General features: G+C 38.9%; 1 protein-coding gene across 1 annotated transcript; it reads right to left on the reverse strand.

Moving 5' to 3' along the window:
* Positions 1–12: 12 nt before the first annotated feature.
* On the reverse strand, positions 13–17,760 carry sycp2 (synaptonemal complex protein 2; the record flags this gene model as incomplete). The annotated part of the gene is made up of 46 exons (XM_061057232.1): positions 13–557; positions 754–810; positions 1,136–1,214; positions 1,938–1,996; positions 2,189–2,288; positions 2,498–2,592; positions 2,885–3,078; positions 4,048–4,176; positions 4,362–4,413; positions 4,547–4,810; positions 6,407–6,729; positions 7,361–7,505; positions 8,363–8,515; positions 8,737–8,895; positions 8,981–9,008; positions 9,152–9,360; positions 9,447–9,511; positions 9,605–9,770; positions 9,962–10,022; positions 10,146–10,189; positions 10,288–10,333; positions 10,433–10,503; positions 10,592–10,628; positions 10,725–10,855; positions 10,949–11,367; positions 11,492–11,571; positions 11,729–11,774; positions 11,887–11,947; positions 12,199–12,338; positions 13,687–13,795; positions 14,356–14,442; positions 14,637–14,711; positions 14,858–15,006; positions 15,120–15,180; positions 15,281–15,385; positions 15,641–15,686; positions 15,977–16,029; positions 16,133–16,275; positions 16,363–16,397; positions 16,496–16,590; positions 16,680–16,765; positions 16,958–16,982; positions 17,084–17,188; positions 17,269–17,400; positions 17,490–17,630; positions 17,725–17,760. Coding segments are annotated over 46 exons (4,953 nt in total), but the record flags the coding sequence as incomplete, so codon positions are not given.
* Positions 17,761–17,874: the final 114 nt, after the last annotated feature.

Genomic DNA, 17,874 nt, shown 5'->3' on the forward strand with positions numbered 1-17,874 from the left:
TTAAAGAACGTCTTGTCTCGTTTTTCAAAATGTTTTATTCTCAAATGAAATTCAGGTTAAACATGTTAAAAAATAATTGGTGAGATTGAACTTCTTAAATTAATATTTAGTTTGCCATTTTTTAAAAACCTAACGAACTTGCATGAAAACATTCTGAAATTGATATAAAAATAATCTCAGAGCCAAGCACATCACATACATGGGAGGGGGAATCTAAGTCATGAATGAATGAATAGTTATAACAATGAATGAATTTCACCGTAGAAGAGATACAAGAATGCTATAACATTTCTAATAAGATCAAACATATAGCAATAACACATTCAGGTCATAATAGACCCAACATATCCATACTCAATAAAAACACAGTCTGGAAAATCAACACTTTGAAATAAAACCTGCACATGTACCACACACTTTGTGGTGAAATATACAACCTTTTTTTTTTCTACATTGTAGGGACCTTTGGTAGAACTTAGTTCAACTCAAACTTGGTTTCCTCAGGGGAAAAACAAAGCATGCAGGCCTCTCTTCACACTCTGGATCTCGCCCTCTTGCTACAAAAAGGTAAAAAAAAAGCACAAAGACACCAGAGTGATAAATCCTTTATAGACTGTATGTGATAAAACTGTTTTTCAAAGCAGCAATGCGCTTCTGATGAATTAGGCATGATTGATAAGGGCACGGTCACACTGGCCAAATCGGAGCTTAATTATTCTAGTCTGAAGGGTCACCTGTGTCGTGTCTACTCACCATCTGACTGAGGAGTCTGTCCTGAACTGACTTCATGTCTCTCCTAATCAGGCACATCTGAAAACAGCAGGCAGAGCAGTAGGGTTTTGAGGGGGGAGGGGGCACAGAATATGACAGTCAGGACAAGCAGGGGACGAGCTAGCACACGAGACAATGACATAAGCAAAATGCTGTGAAGGCCACTCAGCAAAAATGACAGGAAATACAGTAGGAGGTGAAGTGAGCTGCTATTTAACAACGATGATGAAGCAGAGGGAAATTCTTCATACAAAAGCTCCCTGAGCTCTGGATTTTCACCACTAATTAGAAGTCTTAACACTTGAGCAACAATATGAAGCACATAGTAGATGACAGCTGTGAAATTTTGCCATGAGGATCAGACCTGGGATGTGAATATTTTCTCCTCATATTCCAAGCTGGGACACACGTTACTTTGCAGGAATTTTGCCAGGGTCTCGTTCCTTGAAAGGGAAGACAGAGAGGAAAGCAACGCAACAGATTGAGCGAGAGCAGGAGAAGAACACGCATGTATAAAAGTAAGTAATCAGAGTCTCAGCTTCAGCTTTTACAGAGTAGAAGTGTTCATTTTCCATTTCATTTATGTACATTATAAAAAAACAAAGATCACATCAAACAAAACCAACAATAACAGACTGAACAACACAGACAATCAGGTAACTGAAATGAAGAAATATTATTTAAATTAGTCATTAGAAGTTTGTCCATTCATCAGGTGGTGTTTATATGCCTGCTTGAAATGCCAAACTGAGGTTGTTGTCCTGATATAATGTGGGGCCACATTCCAGATATTAGTGTATGTACAAAAGAACGACCTCTGATCACAGCTGTTTTTATATGACAGTACTGGGATTAATGCTTGTGAGAGTGATCTAGTGATACGTTCCTGATTGATCTTGGAACTAGAGCACAAAGTGCTGGAGACGAGTTATTGTTATGAATCTGATAGTAAAACTTGAATGTTTGTATATTTCTGTCATGACAGTACAGTGATGAGTGTAAGGGGAAGGTTTCCATGAATCTTATGAGCTCTATTTTACAGGCTAACTATGTTGAGCCTGTAGGGATGTGGCAGGAATAAAGGGAACAATTTAACAACATAGCTTATTTAGCCTCACACATACACAAAAACACACATGCACATACACACACACACACACACACACCTCCTGGTTTTGTGCTCGTGGTAAGAATGGTACTCAGTGATCTGCTTTTTCCAGTACATCTGTGAGAAATAAAAGACCGAAAACGAAACAGACAACGATCATATTAGCATCAAGAAAACAACATTCATGGACATGTTTCGAAACGATTTTAATCTCAATATTCCTCTGCTCAAAATGATGGACAGCAGAGAATGTGTGGGTGTGTGTGTGCTGAGGGAGAGATATAGAGTGAAAGAGACAGCGAGACATACAGTCAGGTCTTTCTCCATGCTTTTTAGCACAGTCTCATCCTGTTCCAGTTTGTGGATCTCTTCCAAGAGGACAGTCCGGACTTTTTCAAGCCTCTCTGTCCTGTACAGAGGAGAGGAAACAGACGAGGATATTTAACATCTAATGCAAACAAAAAACAAAAGCTCTTTTCAGAAGACAGGACACCCATTAGAATTGGAGCATGTAGAGTTTACAAGTACCGCTGCACTAAAGATGAAACCTGAGAGCCGCTTTCTTGACTCACCGCTGACTGATTAAGCTACGTCTTGACATTTCAACCTCTAACTAACCTGAATTTGTTGACTTGCATGTTGAGTGAGGATACATGTTGCTGGACAGTCTTCAGGGACTGCTTGTTGTACACCTCCACCATCTCATGACGGTTCTGAATACAAACACAGATAATAGATTGTGGTTCAGTAAGGCCACTTTTTATTAGAAGAGGGGCCAAGAGAAGTAAAAAAAAATATTACGGCTAAAGAAATTACTGTTTCCATATCAAATACACATGGCCACGACACCTAATGCACATAATCATCAGTGGTATTAAGAGCATTTAAAAAATTACTTCAGAAAAAGGGAAACTGCATAAGCTAGTGTTTTCACAATGCAATTACTGGTGTAGCTTCGTTTGCCCTTTAACTGATCAAATGTGTGCAGGTGCTCGTGTGTCTAACCTGGAACTTCTTCGTCAGCTCAGTACTGAATTGCTGACACAGGTTACTCGGGTTTAGAGCCATTTTTGGCAACTCCAATTCCTCCTCCATGTCCATGTCACCATCTCCTGTTTCAGCATCCCAGTGACTGGAGCTCATCGTGTGGGAAGTAGACATCACATGACTCACCTCACTCTCGACAGACATCTCAGCATCTGAGGGTAAGAGAGAAATCCACTGGTCCATTAGGGGATTCGTGTCAGTCAAATTGTAGCAATATTTTTTGTTATTAATCAGGCATTGATAATGCGAATGCTGAACTGTTCTTTATGCGTTACATTAACGCCCACTGGACTTTAAATGTATTTTCCTACATGCACTCAGAGTAGGTTACATACACTGTAAGATTTTTTTTCTCATAGTCCACTACACAGCTCCTACATTGCACCTTTTGTACATTTTTGTGTCTTTTATATTTTACATTTAAAACATTTTTAAATTCTATTTTATATATTGTAATAGCTTCTTGTACTGTATTATTTAAGTTGTTGCTAGTTCTGCTTTATTTCCTTGTTAATTGTTTCGCACCAATACACCAAGTCAAATTCCTTGTATGTGTAAATGTACTTGGCAATAAAACCCGATTCTGATTCTGATTGCAATCATAATCCTCTTCCCACGACTGCTTTGTATCATTTAAAACTTAAAAATACTCAGCCTTTGGACTTTTTGACAAACCAAATAAGAAATGGATGACAGTTCAAGAAGAGGATTCTAAAAGGAGGATGATTCTTTGCTGACACTGAATGAGATGCATAATAAAAACTGCATCATAGGTACCTGTGCCATGACTAGTCTCTCCTTAAGTGTTTTTCTGCATTTTTTTTATATAAGATCCTTCAGTTTAGGAGTAATATTTCACCATCTTGCCTCACGAGCTCCTGCTAACCGTATTAACACAGTATTATCTAAACCGAGGTACAAATAATAAGAGTTTTTTTAGCCTATGGGATGATGAAACACATTCCTCTTTGCGTTAAATGATTTGGTACTCACGATAACACTTGATTTGACTAATTTGTATTAATTGCACCAATTTCTTAAGAGATATTATTCCAGCTAGATGTTTGGAAAAGTAACTACAGGCAGAAATGACTCAAAATCGAAACAGTAACGACTCTTACAGGATTTGAACAACTTCCTTGGTTTCATCCGAGGAGAACGCTGTCCTCTCCCTGTGCTCTTCATCTGCTCTTCCTCCTCATCTTCCTCAGAATTACTGGACAAGGACATGCGGCGCTTGCGACTTGGTCCTAAAACCAGAATCCAATGCTCGAATACATTACGAAGTATAAAACCTTTTCACAACAAATGGTTCTTTTTCTAAAACAGTTCAGTCACTTGTCATTTCACACTGAATTGCATGTTGAAAAGCTGTATGGCTGTGGAGTTAAATCATAGCGACTTTTTACCAGTCAACAGCCACAAAAGTTCTTACCAGAGACATGAAGCTGTGCAGGTTGATGGTCTTGGTCTGAATTTGGTGTTTTCTGTTAGAAAAGAGAGCAATGCATTGGTATTTGTTTGATAGCTTCAACTTATTAAAAATGTCACTATTTGAATCATTCATTAGTGAAATGTCAGTGTTCCCATTAGAAAACATTAGGCGTGGTAAAGCTCTACCTCTCTTTTATGAGAGACAGCCAGGGCAGAAGTAGGGCTGTCTTTAGCTCTCTGATTGTGAACCGGTGACTTTGTGGAGGACTGGCTCAGTGATACTGAAGACACTTTACTGAAACTAAGATAGCAGTCTTGCTGGATGGCGTCTTCAGTGAATGGAGACTGAGGAGGAGAGGGCATGGAAGGCTTGTCCAGTTCCAGGAGAGTGGAGGTCAACAGGGGCTGATCAGAAAGAGGCAAACCAGATTCTGGCAGTGAGGGTGGGTACTGCTGGATTGGACTTATCTGAAAACAGATAGAACAATGGGGAGAGAGAGAGAGAGAGAGAGAGAGAGAGAGAGAGAAGTGATGAGAAACTGATGGACAAGAAGAAATATGGCAGCTCATTTAGTGGTTATTGAAAGGTATAATATGCAACTTTCAGATAAGACGTTCAGTAGATGTCGCACTTTAGCACGAGTCGCTCAAGCCAAAACACAGCTGTCCCTTCAACACACCACCTCCCCTCCTGCCCAGCCGCTTCCTTAGAGTGCCAACCGAGTGTAGCTGTTGCTGAACTGATATCCATTCAGATATGCATCCCAAAGCTGATTCGGTTCTTACTTCTTTGATGTGACTTCTATCAAGAAAGTATTTTCTTTGATTTGGAAAGTCTGTTCTTGAATTGTTAGTATGCCTCCGAACGCCCCTGATTGGGCGGAGCCGTCTCTTTTCCCCCTCGTGTTGACAGGGCTAATGGTTGCACAGGGAGGGATTTACATGAACGAAACGTTTGAGCCTCTGAGCGAAACATAAACACGCTTTAAGAAGCGTTGTCCAGTCACATAAAAACACAGAGCAAAAAAAACCAAAAACAAATCAGAATGAGTTTGAATCCACTCCTTTTCAGAAAGACATTACTCACTGATATATTTAGTTAGAATATATTTAATATCTTCTATATTAATGTTTAAAATGTTGCGCATTATACCTTAAATTAGCAACTCTATCATGGATTAGTGACTTTAAAATGAAAAGGAGATATTTGATGACGATTAAGGCGCTCGGATGAAGTGTTGTATTTCATTTAATGTATTTATTTGTAAAAGGGCGATGTACAATATTAAACATAATTGTTGCCATTTAATGCATTGTACCAGAGTTAGCTTCTGTAGTCCCATTACCTGCATGTAGATCTGTTCTCTTCTCTGTCTCGAGTTAAATAGGACATTCAATCATGATATTTCATCTTTTAACTTATCTAGTTCATTTCCAACAATGTCCCAAAACAAACCGTGTATCTCAATGTGCCTACTGTAGATCAGTTGTTACATTAACCTCGTAGAGTACTGTGGTTGATCTGTAATTTCACCCCTCAGCTGTAACCAGTCTGAGATTCAGTATAACACAACTGCTTCAGTACAGAACCTCAAAAGTGTTTCTCAGCTGGTATGGGAATTTCCACCAGTAATGCTTAGGTCACGGTGCAACTTCCTTAAAATCTAGGTTAATATTTATGATGGCCTTCACTCACCTGATAACTATCACATCCTTTCATGTCCCTCAAGTGCTTTTCACATGACTGCTGAGTGAGCTGATGTAGTGTAAAGGTGTGTGAATCACCAGCGGATGTTAAATACCAGGGAACACCCTGTCAGTGATTTAAACTAATGAAGACTGAGATGATACTTAAAAAACACTAAGGTGGCTGCTTTTTACACCAATAAGATATTCTTGAGCACACACACAAACATATAATCAGTGAGAAAGAGAGGATGTGTTGTGTTACTGTAACTACAAACCTCTATGGGACCTAGAACCTTTTACACAGATATCTCTTATGGCTATGAGACCTACAGAAAGCTACAGGGAGGGGTGTTTTACCTTAGGTGCCCTAGGTCCGGAGGAGTTTCCAGGTGCAGGGGTTTGACCTCTGGGGGTCAATGAATGGTTAGAGCTAACAGAACGAATGGATGGAGTCTTGGACGAGCGGCGCTTCTTCTCTGCACTGTAGAAAGCGTTTCCTCTGTACTGAAGAGGCTTGAAGTTTCCTCTACTGCTGACTGTAGAGCGGGGTTTGGGTAACAGCAGGATTGAAGAGGGGGTGTCCCGGCAGGGAGGGTCAGGGGAGGCAGGGAGTGGGGATCCCCGTGGAGTGAGGAGAGGGGAACAGGTCAAACCCAAGGTTGGGGCTGACCTCTCGGCAGCTGTGAGAGTCCAAAATAAGCACAGATGTTCAAATAGCTGGCTAGAAAGTTAAACAGAGTGAGAGGTTGATGTATACATGCTTCCCTACATATCAACTTACAGTTATTGGGTTGAAGAGCAACAGGGTCATTTATGTAACTGTTTTAAAACGCGCTGCTTAAAAGTTGGTAATGGAAGAACTGGATCTAATGCACAATGTTTTATCCTTTTACTGAGATAGTGAAAATAGTTGACAATGTTCAATGTCAGTTTTTGGTCAATAATTTGAATTTCTTGTCTTGAAATAAAGTTCTATATTTTTGTAAAGTGCTCCACTTCAGAGGCCATGAGGACTTAACATTAAGTATGAACATTCATCAGCCTGAATGATCTCTAAAGGCAGGGGCCTTCATTCATTCCTGGACAATGTTAAAATGTTACTTCACTAAGAAAAAAATGAAATAGTCATCTTGATAAGTGAACTCACACTTAAGCAGGAGACATAAATAACTTCAGTAATGGCAATGAGGTTTTGGAGCCACAGTGTATTAAGGCCATTCATGTCAAATGGAGAGAGAAAATCAGGGCTCTTACCGATGTTTAAAATAACAACATGAAACATGTAATGAACACTGTTTGGTTGAGACTTACATCTCATCCTGTCAATGAAAGGAGGAGACAGACAAAAGGAGGTCTGGCCGGCCACCCAGTCCTTCAATGATCTCGTTAGTTCTTCAGCAGGGGCAATCATTTTCTTATTTAATGTTTCTGGAAGTACTATATCAGGTCTTTTCTGCTGAAAAAGAAAATAAATTAAAAAGTGTTTCAGTTATATATGAAGACTAACAGGCATGAAACCAGTTCTGGACCACAATGTAAACATTCAGATGTAAGACCTTGTATCCTTCACAGTCTAATCCAGCAAAAAATAGAAAGGATTTCTTGATATTTTCTGGCCTGTAAGTCATTTTTCCATGCTGCCAAGACAACATATCTAAGATTTGGTGTGAATTTTTTGAATTATTTTCTTAAAGGCTTAATATGTGATTTTTCACATTTAAATATAATATAAATCAAGTATATCCTCTGAAAATAACTCTGAGTAAAGACTGTCTACAATGGGTGTAACACCCGAGTCCCACTGTCTGTGATGTTTTCGAGTTTTCCGAGTCCTATCTTCAGTTTGTTTACATCGCACGGACGGCCGGCCGGCCGTCTGTCTGACTCCTCCCCTCGCGTATAAAAGTTGTTTAATTGAGGGACTAGAGAAAAGAAGAATAACATACTGTACTCACTGCTTAATTGAATGTTATGTAAGCGTTTCTAGATCACGGTCATTTCAGGTAAATTTACATGCAGAGTGAAGATACGAGCATAATAAAGATCGCTAGCATTAGCATGCTAACAAAACAATGCAGCGCGATTTGTTTTGGTCTCATGCTTGTGCTCAAGGGCGACATCTGCTGGATCAAAAAATTTAACATAAAGCTTTTAATGTTTGAAGAACTGCAAGAACAATTATTTCTGAAATTTCATATTCATATATTATTATGATTTTTTATCAACAGTCAATTATTATTGTAAACCTAGTATCATCTAATAGCCTAATAAAAAGAGGCTGGAGTGATCAAGAAGAAGGTTGAGCTCTCTCACTTTGAACCCAGATTTTTTTTTTAGATCCAACAGCTTCTTTCTTTCCGATGCCTTGGAGGCCTCCGCTGATTTCTCAATGGAGGTTTCTTTCCTCTTCTTTACTTCTTGAACTTCTAGACTGGTCTTCTTGTTTTTCGGATCTGCAAAATATTTCTGTTGGTGGAAGGACACAAATTAAATTTCCTGCTGTGGTTTGGGTTCAAGACAGTTATGTTTCCATAACGATTCCCACAATTACATTTTGCATCTCACACTGCAAACATCATCCATATTCTATAAGATCATACGGTAATTATTAAATCATTTCAGACCTTTTGATTCTTCATGGTATTATTGCAAAAAGGATATTTATGGAATAACCCAATGTCTGTTACCTTGGAGGTGTGTGTCAGTTCTGACACTGACTCTGACAGGCTGATATTATTGTAGCTTTCTAGCTTCATATAGCTTTTTGTTGGTTGTTTGCCGTCTGTCGTTTTCTTTATCACTTTAGCAGCCCCAAGTCTTTTCTCCAGGTGATTAGTGGAGGAGCACTATTGGTATTGGATATACACAATGTGATTTTTGTCTATGTACTGTCTGCAACGCTGCAATGAGCTTCACGTTTTACAATATTACTGACAAAATGATCTCTTCTACAGGATAACTTCAAATTAAGGCATCAAGTATGGGAAGAACTGTAAGACTTTGTTCCTTAGATTAATGTTTGAGATGAATAGATGTGAACATAAACAACAGCAGCATAACAACATTATAAATTGAGAAAAAGTGGATTAACAATAAATCAACTTTTGAAATGAGCAAGTGCAGTAACATACAGGGTTGAGAGCATTAGGCTGCTCTGATTCTTCATCACTGTCTGGCTCTCTGTAACTTTTGCGAGATGTGGCAGCAGCTCTCTTGGACCTCCTGCCCGCTGCATGTGGGCTGCTGGCTGCTACTGCTGGTTTCACAGTCTTCTTTGGGTGCTCCACTCTCGCCTTCATGGCAGGCTTCTTCTGGTTAGAGAATGACACACTGTGGCTGACTGTGGTAGTGCGTCTGAGAATTTCAGAAAACTGCTTCCAAAAAAGTACTGCCTTACCTTATGAGGTTTTGTATCCCTCTTTACTTGTTTTTGAGAGGGTGAAGGTACATCTGGGGATACATCTACAATAAAATGAAATCCAAACTATCTCATTATTAAATCCAGTTTTCACATGATAATGTAGCAGCATGACCTAGTGCCTTTAATGTGCTTACATGAAGTATAGGGTGACATGGATTTAGGCTTGACATTTGGCTGCCTGGAGTATTTGGTAACTTTTGGTTTGGGCTTCCTGCTCGACTCCCTCAGCCAGCTGACCTCTGTCATGGCATAGTCTGTGTCTGTGTCGCTGAACAGATGCTTCTTCACATGCCGCTTCTCCTGAAACACAAGGCAGTCAACGACATAGAGGCAGAAAGAGCACCAGATGATATAATATCACATAAATGTCAGTTTTACAATGTGTTCACTGCATAACCCTCCTCCTGAAAATAAGTTTATACCAAACACGTTCTCCAGCAGCTTCACTTTTAATCTCTTTAACAAAACACAACAGAGCAATGAAAGTTTACTTTTTGAACAGGTTGTTCTTTCCTGGTTGTCTTGAAGAGTGCTGAAGAGTCATTGATGCCACTGTCAAACATTAAAGGAAAAATGAGACCGTTTTGACACAAATTCTAGACAAAATGTAACTGTTGCTATGGCTACTGCTCCAGAAAAATAAGTCTATAGGCCATTCTCATCTGTAAGATTTACCTGCTTGACATTGTAGAAGTGTTATTGAAGGTTTTGTCCTTCCCCTAAAGAGCATCACAACAGACTTTAAACTTTGAACTGGCATATTAGGTATTTAGATATTATACAAGTATATTGAACAAGTAAAATGTTCAATATTTACCCCAATAATCAATGGTTCATCGATGCTGAATGCAAAAATATCTTCTCTGTCAACAGAAAAAAACAATATAAAATCTCTGTTAATGCACTGAAAGCCATTTAAATAACGAAATATAGCTCAAACTCAGTTAGCTGAAGTTAAATACCTCTGCCTTGGGAAGACTGTTGTGGTTTTGCTGTTGGGTTTCATTCGGCTTACAGCTCCAGATTCTTTTTTCTGATGCAAATGGAAATCATTTTTAGTGATTCAAGCAGGACAAAGTGAATTAAAGCCACTCTTTGTCATGAATAAATCAATGACTTACTGTAGTGGTTGGTAACCACCCCATATCAAACACCTTCCTATTATAAAAACACACAGACAATAAGTGGCAAAGTTGATTTGTTCCTTTACTACAGTAAACCACAACATATGACTATAACTATTAATGTGCATACCTGGTGAGGTTTGGAGGAGGAATCGAGCCCTGAGCGATATTTTCTGCAGGCTCTTTAGCGGTGGATTGGGTTTTAGTCTCGTAATGGCTAGAGATGAGCTTCACCATGCTGCCTGCTACTGCTAAATCTCTCTGAGTGGAAACAGTGGAACGTGTGACTGTACCAATTCACACTGATAAGCTTAGAATAAACATGAAGCTGCTTACAGTTGACATAATTCTTACCTTTTCTTTTCTTGAAAGGGCTTTGTCAGTTTGAGCTTTAACATCAGGTAGTATCTTCTCATGTACACCTTTGCTTGTTGAGGCCTTAGCTGGAGCTTTGGTTTGAGCAGCAGGTGGCTCAAGAGACAATTTGTCTTTGCTCTTCTGTCTTGCCGGACCAATTCTCTTGACCTTCTGCTCTTTGGAAGCCCATTGGTCTGAAGAGACGCTGCGTTTAGCGTCCTCTCTAGTATCCAGTTTTCTCTTTGGCGCTGCTGGCTCCTGAGGTGCTAGATCATGGTTCCTCTCATTAAGGACCGTCTTTAGGCGCTGCGTGAGCTCAGTATGGAGTTTCTTTTGGCTGATTGGGCTGTTGACCGGAACTGACATTCTCTGTGCCGAGGACAGGCGCTCTTTCTTCTGCTCTGAATTTGAAGGTTCTAAGAAAAAACAATCAATAATCAAATGTCTGACAATACATTCATTTGTTACCTATTATAATACGTATCCTAATGGCTTTTACATGAAATGTACTCAAAAACATGTGTTGAATTATTTTCTTGCCAATTCTTGGAATGTAGTTCACTTTCTGTGTGGGCATTATGAGCATCTCAGAAACTGAAAATTTGTTCCAGTAAGCCGACCTGTATTTAAAAAAGAAATAACATGAAAAAAAAAGAGAAAAAAAAGAAAGAATGTTCAGATGAACAAACATACACATACTGTACACAGTAAATGCTAAAGGCCACTCTAAGGCTAGCAGATCTGCGAAAAGTGAGAAACTTTTTACACAGTTCTTACATCTTTCTCTCACTCCTCGGTTGGCTGTCAGGCACAAAAGTTTGATCTGAAAGTAAAAAAGATCAGTGATGGGTAACATGAGCTTTGACAGAATACAATAACTGCATAGCTAAACTTATGGGCTTTGTTGAAGTGAAAGTAATAAAGAAATACAATACCAAGACACTGTTCTTCTTCCTGTCCACTTAGAGTCATAGCTGATGCTTTTATTCTCATGTTCTGTTGGACAATGGAGTCAAGATGCAAAGGTAAAGTTTGTTTTGTGTAATAATAACTTTCCTAAACAAGTAAATAATACATTCAGGGTTGTCCAGGGTTGGAAAAAATTATAATTAAAACCCAGCTGCCTGACTCTAGAGGTGTTTGGATCAAAACCTGAAACATTATCTGGACCGTTGGCTATTGAATTAAGATTTACATACTGCTAATAAATCTGTTTTGGTAATCTGAGGGACAACAATGTGTCATACCTGCTTTTTCATGCCACTCGCTATTGTCTCACTGGTTGAGCCGTTTTTTGTCATTAGCTCTCCCAGGGAACTATCACCTTGCCGATCACTTGAACGAATCATCTGCAGAGTTGGCTTCCCTTTACCTTTGGCTGAAGTGTCTGAAAGCGAGAAAAAAACATGTCAAATGTCAAGTTTGGGACAAAGACCTTCATGTTGTCTTTTGATTTTTCACTCTCTTTCAGAAAAGAGAGAAAAAAATTATTGATCATTTATACAAAGCATTCCAAGCAGGATGAACTACCTGAAATGGATTCAATGGTTTTGAGTAAAGTGGATGTGAATAGCGATGTAAAAAAGGAGAATAAGAATCATTTGTAAATTAAGGAGATATAAATGTACAACACCACGTCATGAAAACTCAAGGCCAAAGGAAAAAATCTTAACCAGAACTTTTATTGGAATTTATCTCATTCAAATTTCATTTCTTCTGAATTTATATTGCAGTTTTGACCAGGACTCCCTTCCAGGAGACGTGTTGTATCTTAATGTAAACTTTCTAGGGTCATAAGGATTGATTTAACAAAAACTGTTAGACAAAACAGTCATGTTAGAAAATATTTGGAATCAGCTCTGTTTGTTTTCTTGTAATCAGACCACTTTATTTCTCTAACTATATGTAACCAATATAATCTACTCCACTATTTTCTCCCTTACACCGTGTCCCAACAGCACGTGAGCATGATCGCACACTGGCTGTCCACACTGCATCCAGTAAATATTGAATTATTTGCTCTCTCTCTGGGAATTTCAGTTTTCCCTTGCAAACAATATGACAGGGCTTTTGTACTGAAGGTGGACAAACGGCGGTGCTTTGTATTGTGTAAATGTTGAATGAAATCACAACACTCAGAGGCTCGTCAATAAGTTTTTCTCCAGTGTTGTTGACACAAGTCAAAGTTAAGATTTCAATCTCTGGTGTGGATTTTTTTTTTATGCACCATTATCTTCCCTTTGTACAACAAGCTAACAAGCTCTGTGAGAAAAGCGAGTGCCAGTGCCTTGTAGAGCCCCCTCCTTCCTCGTTCCTAAATTAGAAACGGGGCGTCGGAGTAAAAACGTCTCGCCCCATAGCGCTGTGTCGCTCGCGGGCAGTCAGGACACTCCAATAGGAAACAATTGAATCAGGCGGATTTTGTTGCTCACACTCGCTCATGTTGTTTGCTGTTAGGACAGGCTGTTAAGTGCATAGTTAAGCAAACTTAAAAAAAAAATGTGTATCTGAAATTTGAGGGAACAATGACTTGCAGTATGACCCACTACATATCTGAAAAAATGTCCAGGAGGCTGCTTTTAAAATAACTTAAAAGTCAAAAGATTTTAGTCAAGCAGATTTACTGCAAGATGAATAATTATATAGTAGCATGATGATCCTGTTGTTACTAAAAAACGAATTTAAAAAACTGAGACAGTAACAGCAATTCTTAACCTTATCTGTCTTTCACCTACTTGATGGCATAACAGCAGAGAGAGAACCTGCACCACGAACACTTCCTCCTCCGCTTCCACTAACGAAGGTGATCGACTCAGAAATCCTCATCCTGGCTGGGGTGACCATCTGAAACAGAAGGACATTTTCAACAAGATACTCAAAATATTAAAATGTGTTTCGTATGTAATTCCTTCCTAGTGACATTAATAGCAATGGAATACCAAAAGGAAAGATGAACAGGGATGTTATCTTTAAAGCTTAAAAACTAACTCTGGGCCAAAAGTTGTGTCATGCATGGCCCATGTCAAACAAACCAAACAAAAGTTGTCTTTTTAGAAATATATTTATTGTGAATGTATTAGACATTCAATGAAATCAGTGTCAATGATTCAGTGGTTGTGCAAATACTGGCGAACAGAAGGCTGAAATTCCAAACTGTTGGTACCCTTGCTCAATACGCCCTCTACTGGCACAGTCGACAATCCGTTTCAGGTACATGGTTTCACAAAATAAATACTGGCAACATTTTACAGTTTTGATTGAGATAGGCATCTCTTTTAGGCACACGCGAGATGACAATGTGGTAGTTGTTTTGTTACATCAAACCATTTCTGCAGAACAAAGTCAAACCTGGTCATTGAAAAACACATGCATACTCTAAATGAAGAGTTCACATCTCTTTTTACCTGTACAGGTGCAGACGGGACAGGTAAAAGGTAGGTGGCAGTATTTTTCTCAATCTCTCCAAGGGACACCTGACTCTCTGGAACCACCTGCATGGAGAGTGGCAGACGTGTTCTGATAGTCTGCTGGTAATCACATTTAAAAATGGTCAGACTTTTGATGCAATAGGAGATTAATAGGGATATTAGAAACAGAAAACAATTTGTGCTCGTATCCTGACTTCACACTTTACACAACACCACATCAAACATATCAGAGCTATGTTTGAGAGCCAGCTGTTTACCTGCGAGCTGTTTTCTTCCATTATGATTTTAACTGTAGTCTTTACAACAGATGTGCTTGTCTTCCCCACAAAGCCCTGACAGAAGAGAAGCTTGTTTTATTCACAACAAGTTCTTCCTAATGTAATGTATTTATATTGTGTTTGATTTTAACAAGAAAACCTTATAAACATTCTCTAATATTGCAGCCCATTAAGGAGTAAGAGAAAGACCCACAGCTTACATTGTCTTTGCGGTGTCCATAGACACTATGAGCAGCCTGACGGATGTCCAGGGACGAGCTGAAGTGGATGGTCAGACTCAATCCTTCTACTGCACCCACAACCACCACCTCTGACAACTTCAATTGCAAGACTTTGGTCTTTCCTTCCTCTTGAGAAACACAGCACTGGGTTATTTGCATACTTCATGTGATTGTGTGGATTATGTGGGTGAAATTTGCAGCTACAGTGTGAAGCCACTCGAAACAAATGTGTTTTCTTTACCTTTGACAGCGTAGCTCTTAACTTCATTCTCATTGATGCATATTGTTTCCCACTGACCCTCCTACATGAAAGGGACAAGTGGTTACATATGTGCATCTCCTTTAATTATTTAAATAATAATAATAAGAGTGGCTCCGCTTTCACATTTTATCTCTAGGTACCTGCATTTCTTCATCAGCCAAAGAGAAATAAAAGGAGATGCTGCGGCTGCCGAGGTTAAAGTCAATCCAAAACTCTTCCAGTTTTTCATCAGCTGGCATAAGCAGCTAAAAACAAAACAGACAAAAACAAAAACAAAACAGACACACAAACAAAACAAAACAGACACACAAACAAATACATTATGGATTCAGACATGCAAAGAACACTTATAAGGACATATAAGGTAAATGCCTTGAATAGCCTTGAACACGATGTCATGTTCAGATTGCTAACATCTTTCCTTGTCACTTCGTATTTTTTAACATACAGAAAGATTTTCAAACTGTTTTTTTAGCAACAGAAGTCCTGCTCATTCTTACCTCATTCTTGTCCAGGTAAGCCTCCAAACAAGGGTAGGAAAAGACTCTATAACACAGACAACATTGTTATTCCATTTTATGCAGCTGTCATCAACTCTACATGTGTTCCCTGCCTCTGTTCTTTCAAGGACACTAAAGTTAATGATAATATAATGTCAGATATTACCTTGCATTGAACTTCAATTATCATTGGGAGAGCACATTCATTCTCTCACTGTGCTTAAATTAAGAGAGTGCTATAACATTTTAATTGAAATATTCCCCTTTAAGAGGCAACCCTAAACCCCGCTACAAGTTCTCTACCATGTTATCTGAGGCACTGATTTATCTGTGTACCTTCTCTTCTCTCCCTGTATCCCATTCACCAGGTTCAGGAACTTGCGACAATCCTAGAATCACACAAATAAACATTAGTTCTATACTGCTGAGTTCATTTATTAAACTACTTACAAAATAAAAGTGATGCACTTATATGAATTTCACATTCTTTACCGTCTCAAACTCTGAATCACTGATCTTGATAAAGGCACTGGCCACATACTCCATGTTGAACCATGTGACTGCTAACTCCTTCCTCTGGTCAAGAGTGGCCATTCGGCACAAAGCTTCCATCAGGGCTGTCTGCAAGTCATAATCTGAAACAAAAAAGGAAGACTCTTGTACTTTTCTTGTGTCTACATGTGGGTGAGAAGTGATGACGACTATGTATGATAAAAACATACCACCACCATCCAATATCTGACCAGCAATCTTGAGCCTGCATAAATATGATCACAAGAAAACGTTCAGTAACAAATGGAAACTGTAATAAATGAGTAATAATGATTTTATTATGAGGTTACTATCATGACATACATGATATCTGAGGCTTCCTGGGATGTAAGGAACTTTCGTTTTTTCTTCAGCTCCGCTGGGATTTTGTCCAGAATTAAATTGAATTTACGAATTGCCTGTTTGAAAATGATGAAAAAGTTTATTTATAAACCTGAGTGATTGTTTTTTATACTACTCCATGAAAGGACTTAACACTTTATCAAACCTCTTTTTGGACCAGGATGTAGATTCTGGGGTCTACTGCCAACTGACCAATAGGACTCATAAAGCACTCTGTGATTTTGTATGTTCCTGAAAAAACAAACAAGTACGATAACTGTATTAATGTTAATTGATAAAAGTTTTTTCCTTAAATGCTGAAGTGTATCATCAAAGTTATTACATAAAAGCATTGATTTGATTTAAACCTAAAAGGGTTGTTGAAAATGAAACACACAAACTGAGAATGGAACAGATAATAAGAAACAAATGTTCCAAACAAACCCTCTTTGCATGCTTCATGAACCACCTGTAACAGAGGATATAAGGCACTTTTACACTTTAAACTCTCACAAGTACTACACTGTTTTTATTATGCAACGTATGTTTTCCTGTGAACCATCAGCTCACCAGTAAGGCTTCAAAGAAGTCCTCAGAGAGGTTGAACAAGGTCTTATCCCACTGGGGGCCACACTGGATCAACATTTGCCTGCATTTCTCAAACCACTGCACCATGTGCACAGAAACAAATCAATAAACACACTGAGGTACATTTAATTACACAGCACTCACACACTGTATGGATGCATACTTATCTTTTTGACCAGGCCTTGAGCTATTAGTCCTGACAGCCCTTGGCCGCCACCAGGTAGTTTTAGGTTTCCCCCACATTTGTAGAGAATACTAAGTCCCAAACTGGCTGATTTTGACTCTTTTTGTTCCAAACTCTACATAGACAATAAACATATGGGTTCACTACAACTCATAACAACATGGCATGGTTGCATATGGGTGAGTGGGCTTGGCTTCATCTTACCCTGCTGATAAGTTTATCCAATTTAGTAAGAAACTGTGGGGAACATCTGAAGGGGGGCCCTTCAATTGTGTCCCCTTGCAAGAATACATCCAGAGCTTTGAAATCTCCACTCTTCAACACCTCATCAACGACTTTCTCAAGCTGCACAAAAGAGAGTGCATCTAAGTTTTCTTTGTCATCATTACAACAACATTTTTTAGTTACAAATAAAAAGTAAACCTGTTGTATTTCCCACCTGTGTGTTTTGACTGGGCGCCATACTTCCATCCAAAGAAAAGCCTCACTGGCACTTGGCCTCTGTCGTCTTCAAAATGACTGTAACTTAAAGTGAATACATCAACCTACTGATCTTAATGCTACTTGGACAAGAATGAACTTAATTTCT

This window comes from Labrus mixtus, chromosome 15 (assembly GCF_963584025.1).
Source record: "Labrus mixtus chromosome 15, fLabMix1.1, whole genome shotgun sequence".
Classification (NCBI taxonomy): Eukaryota; Metazoa; Chordata; class Actinopteri; order Labriformes; family Labridae; genus Labrus; species Labrus mixtus.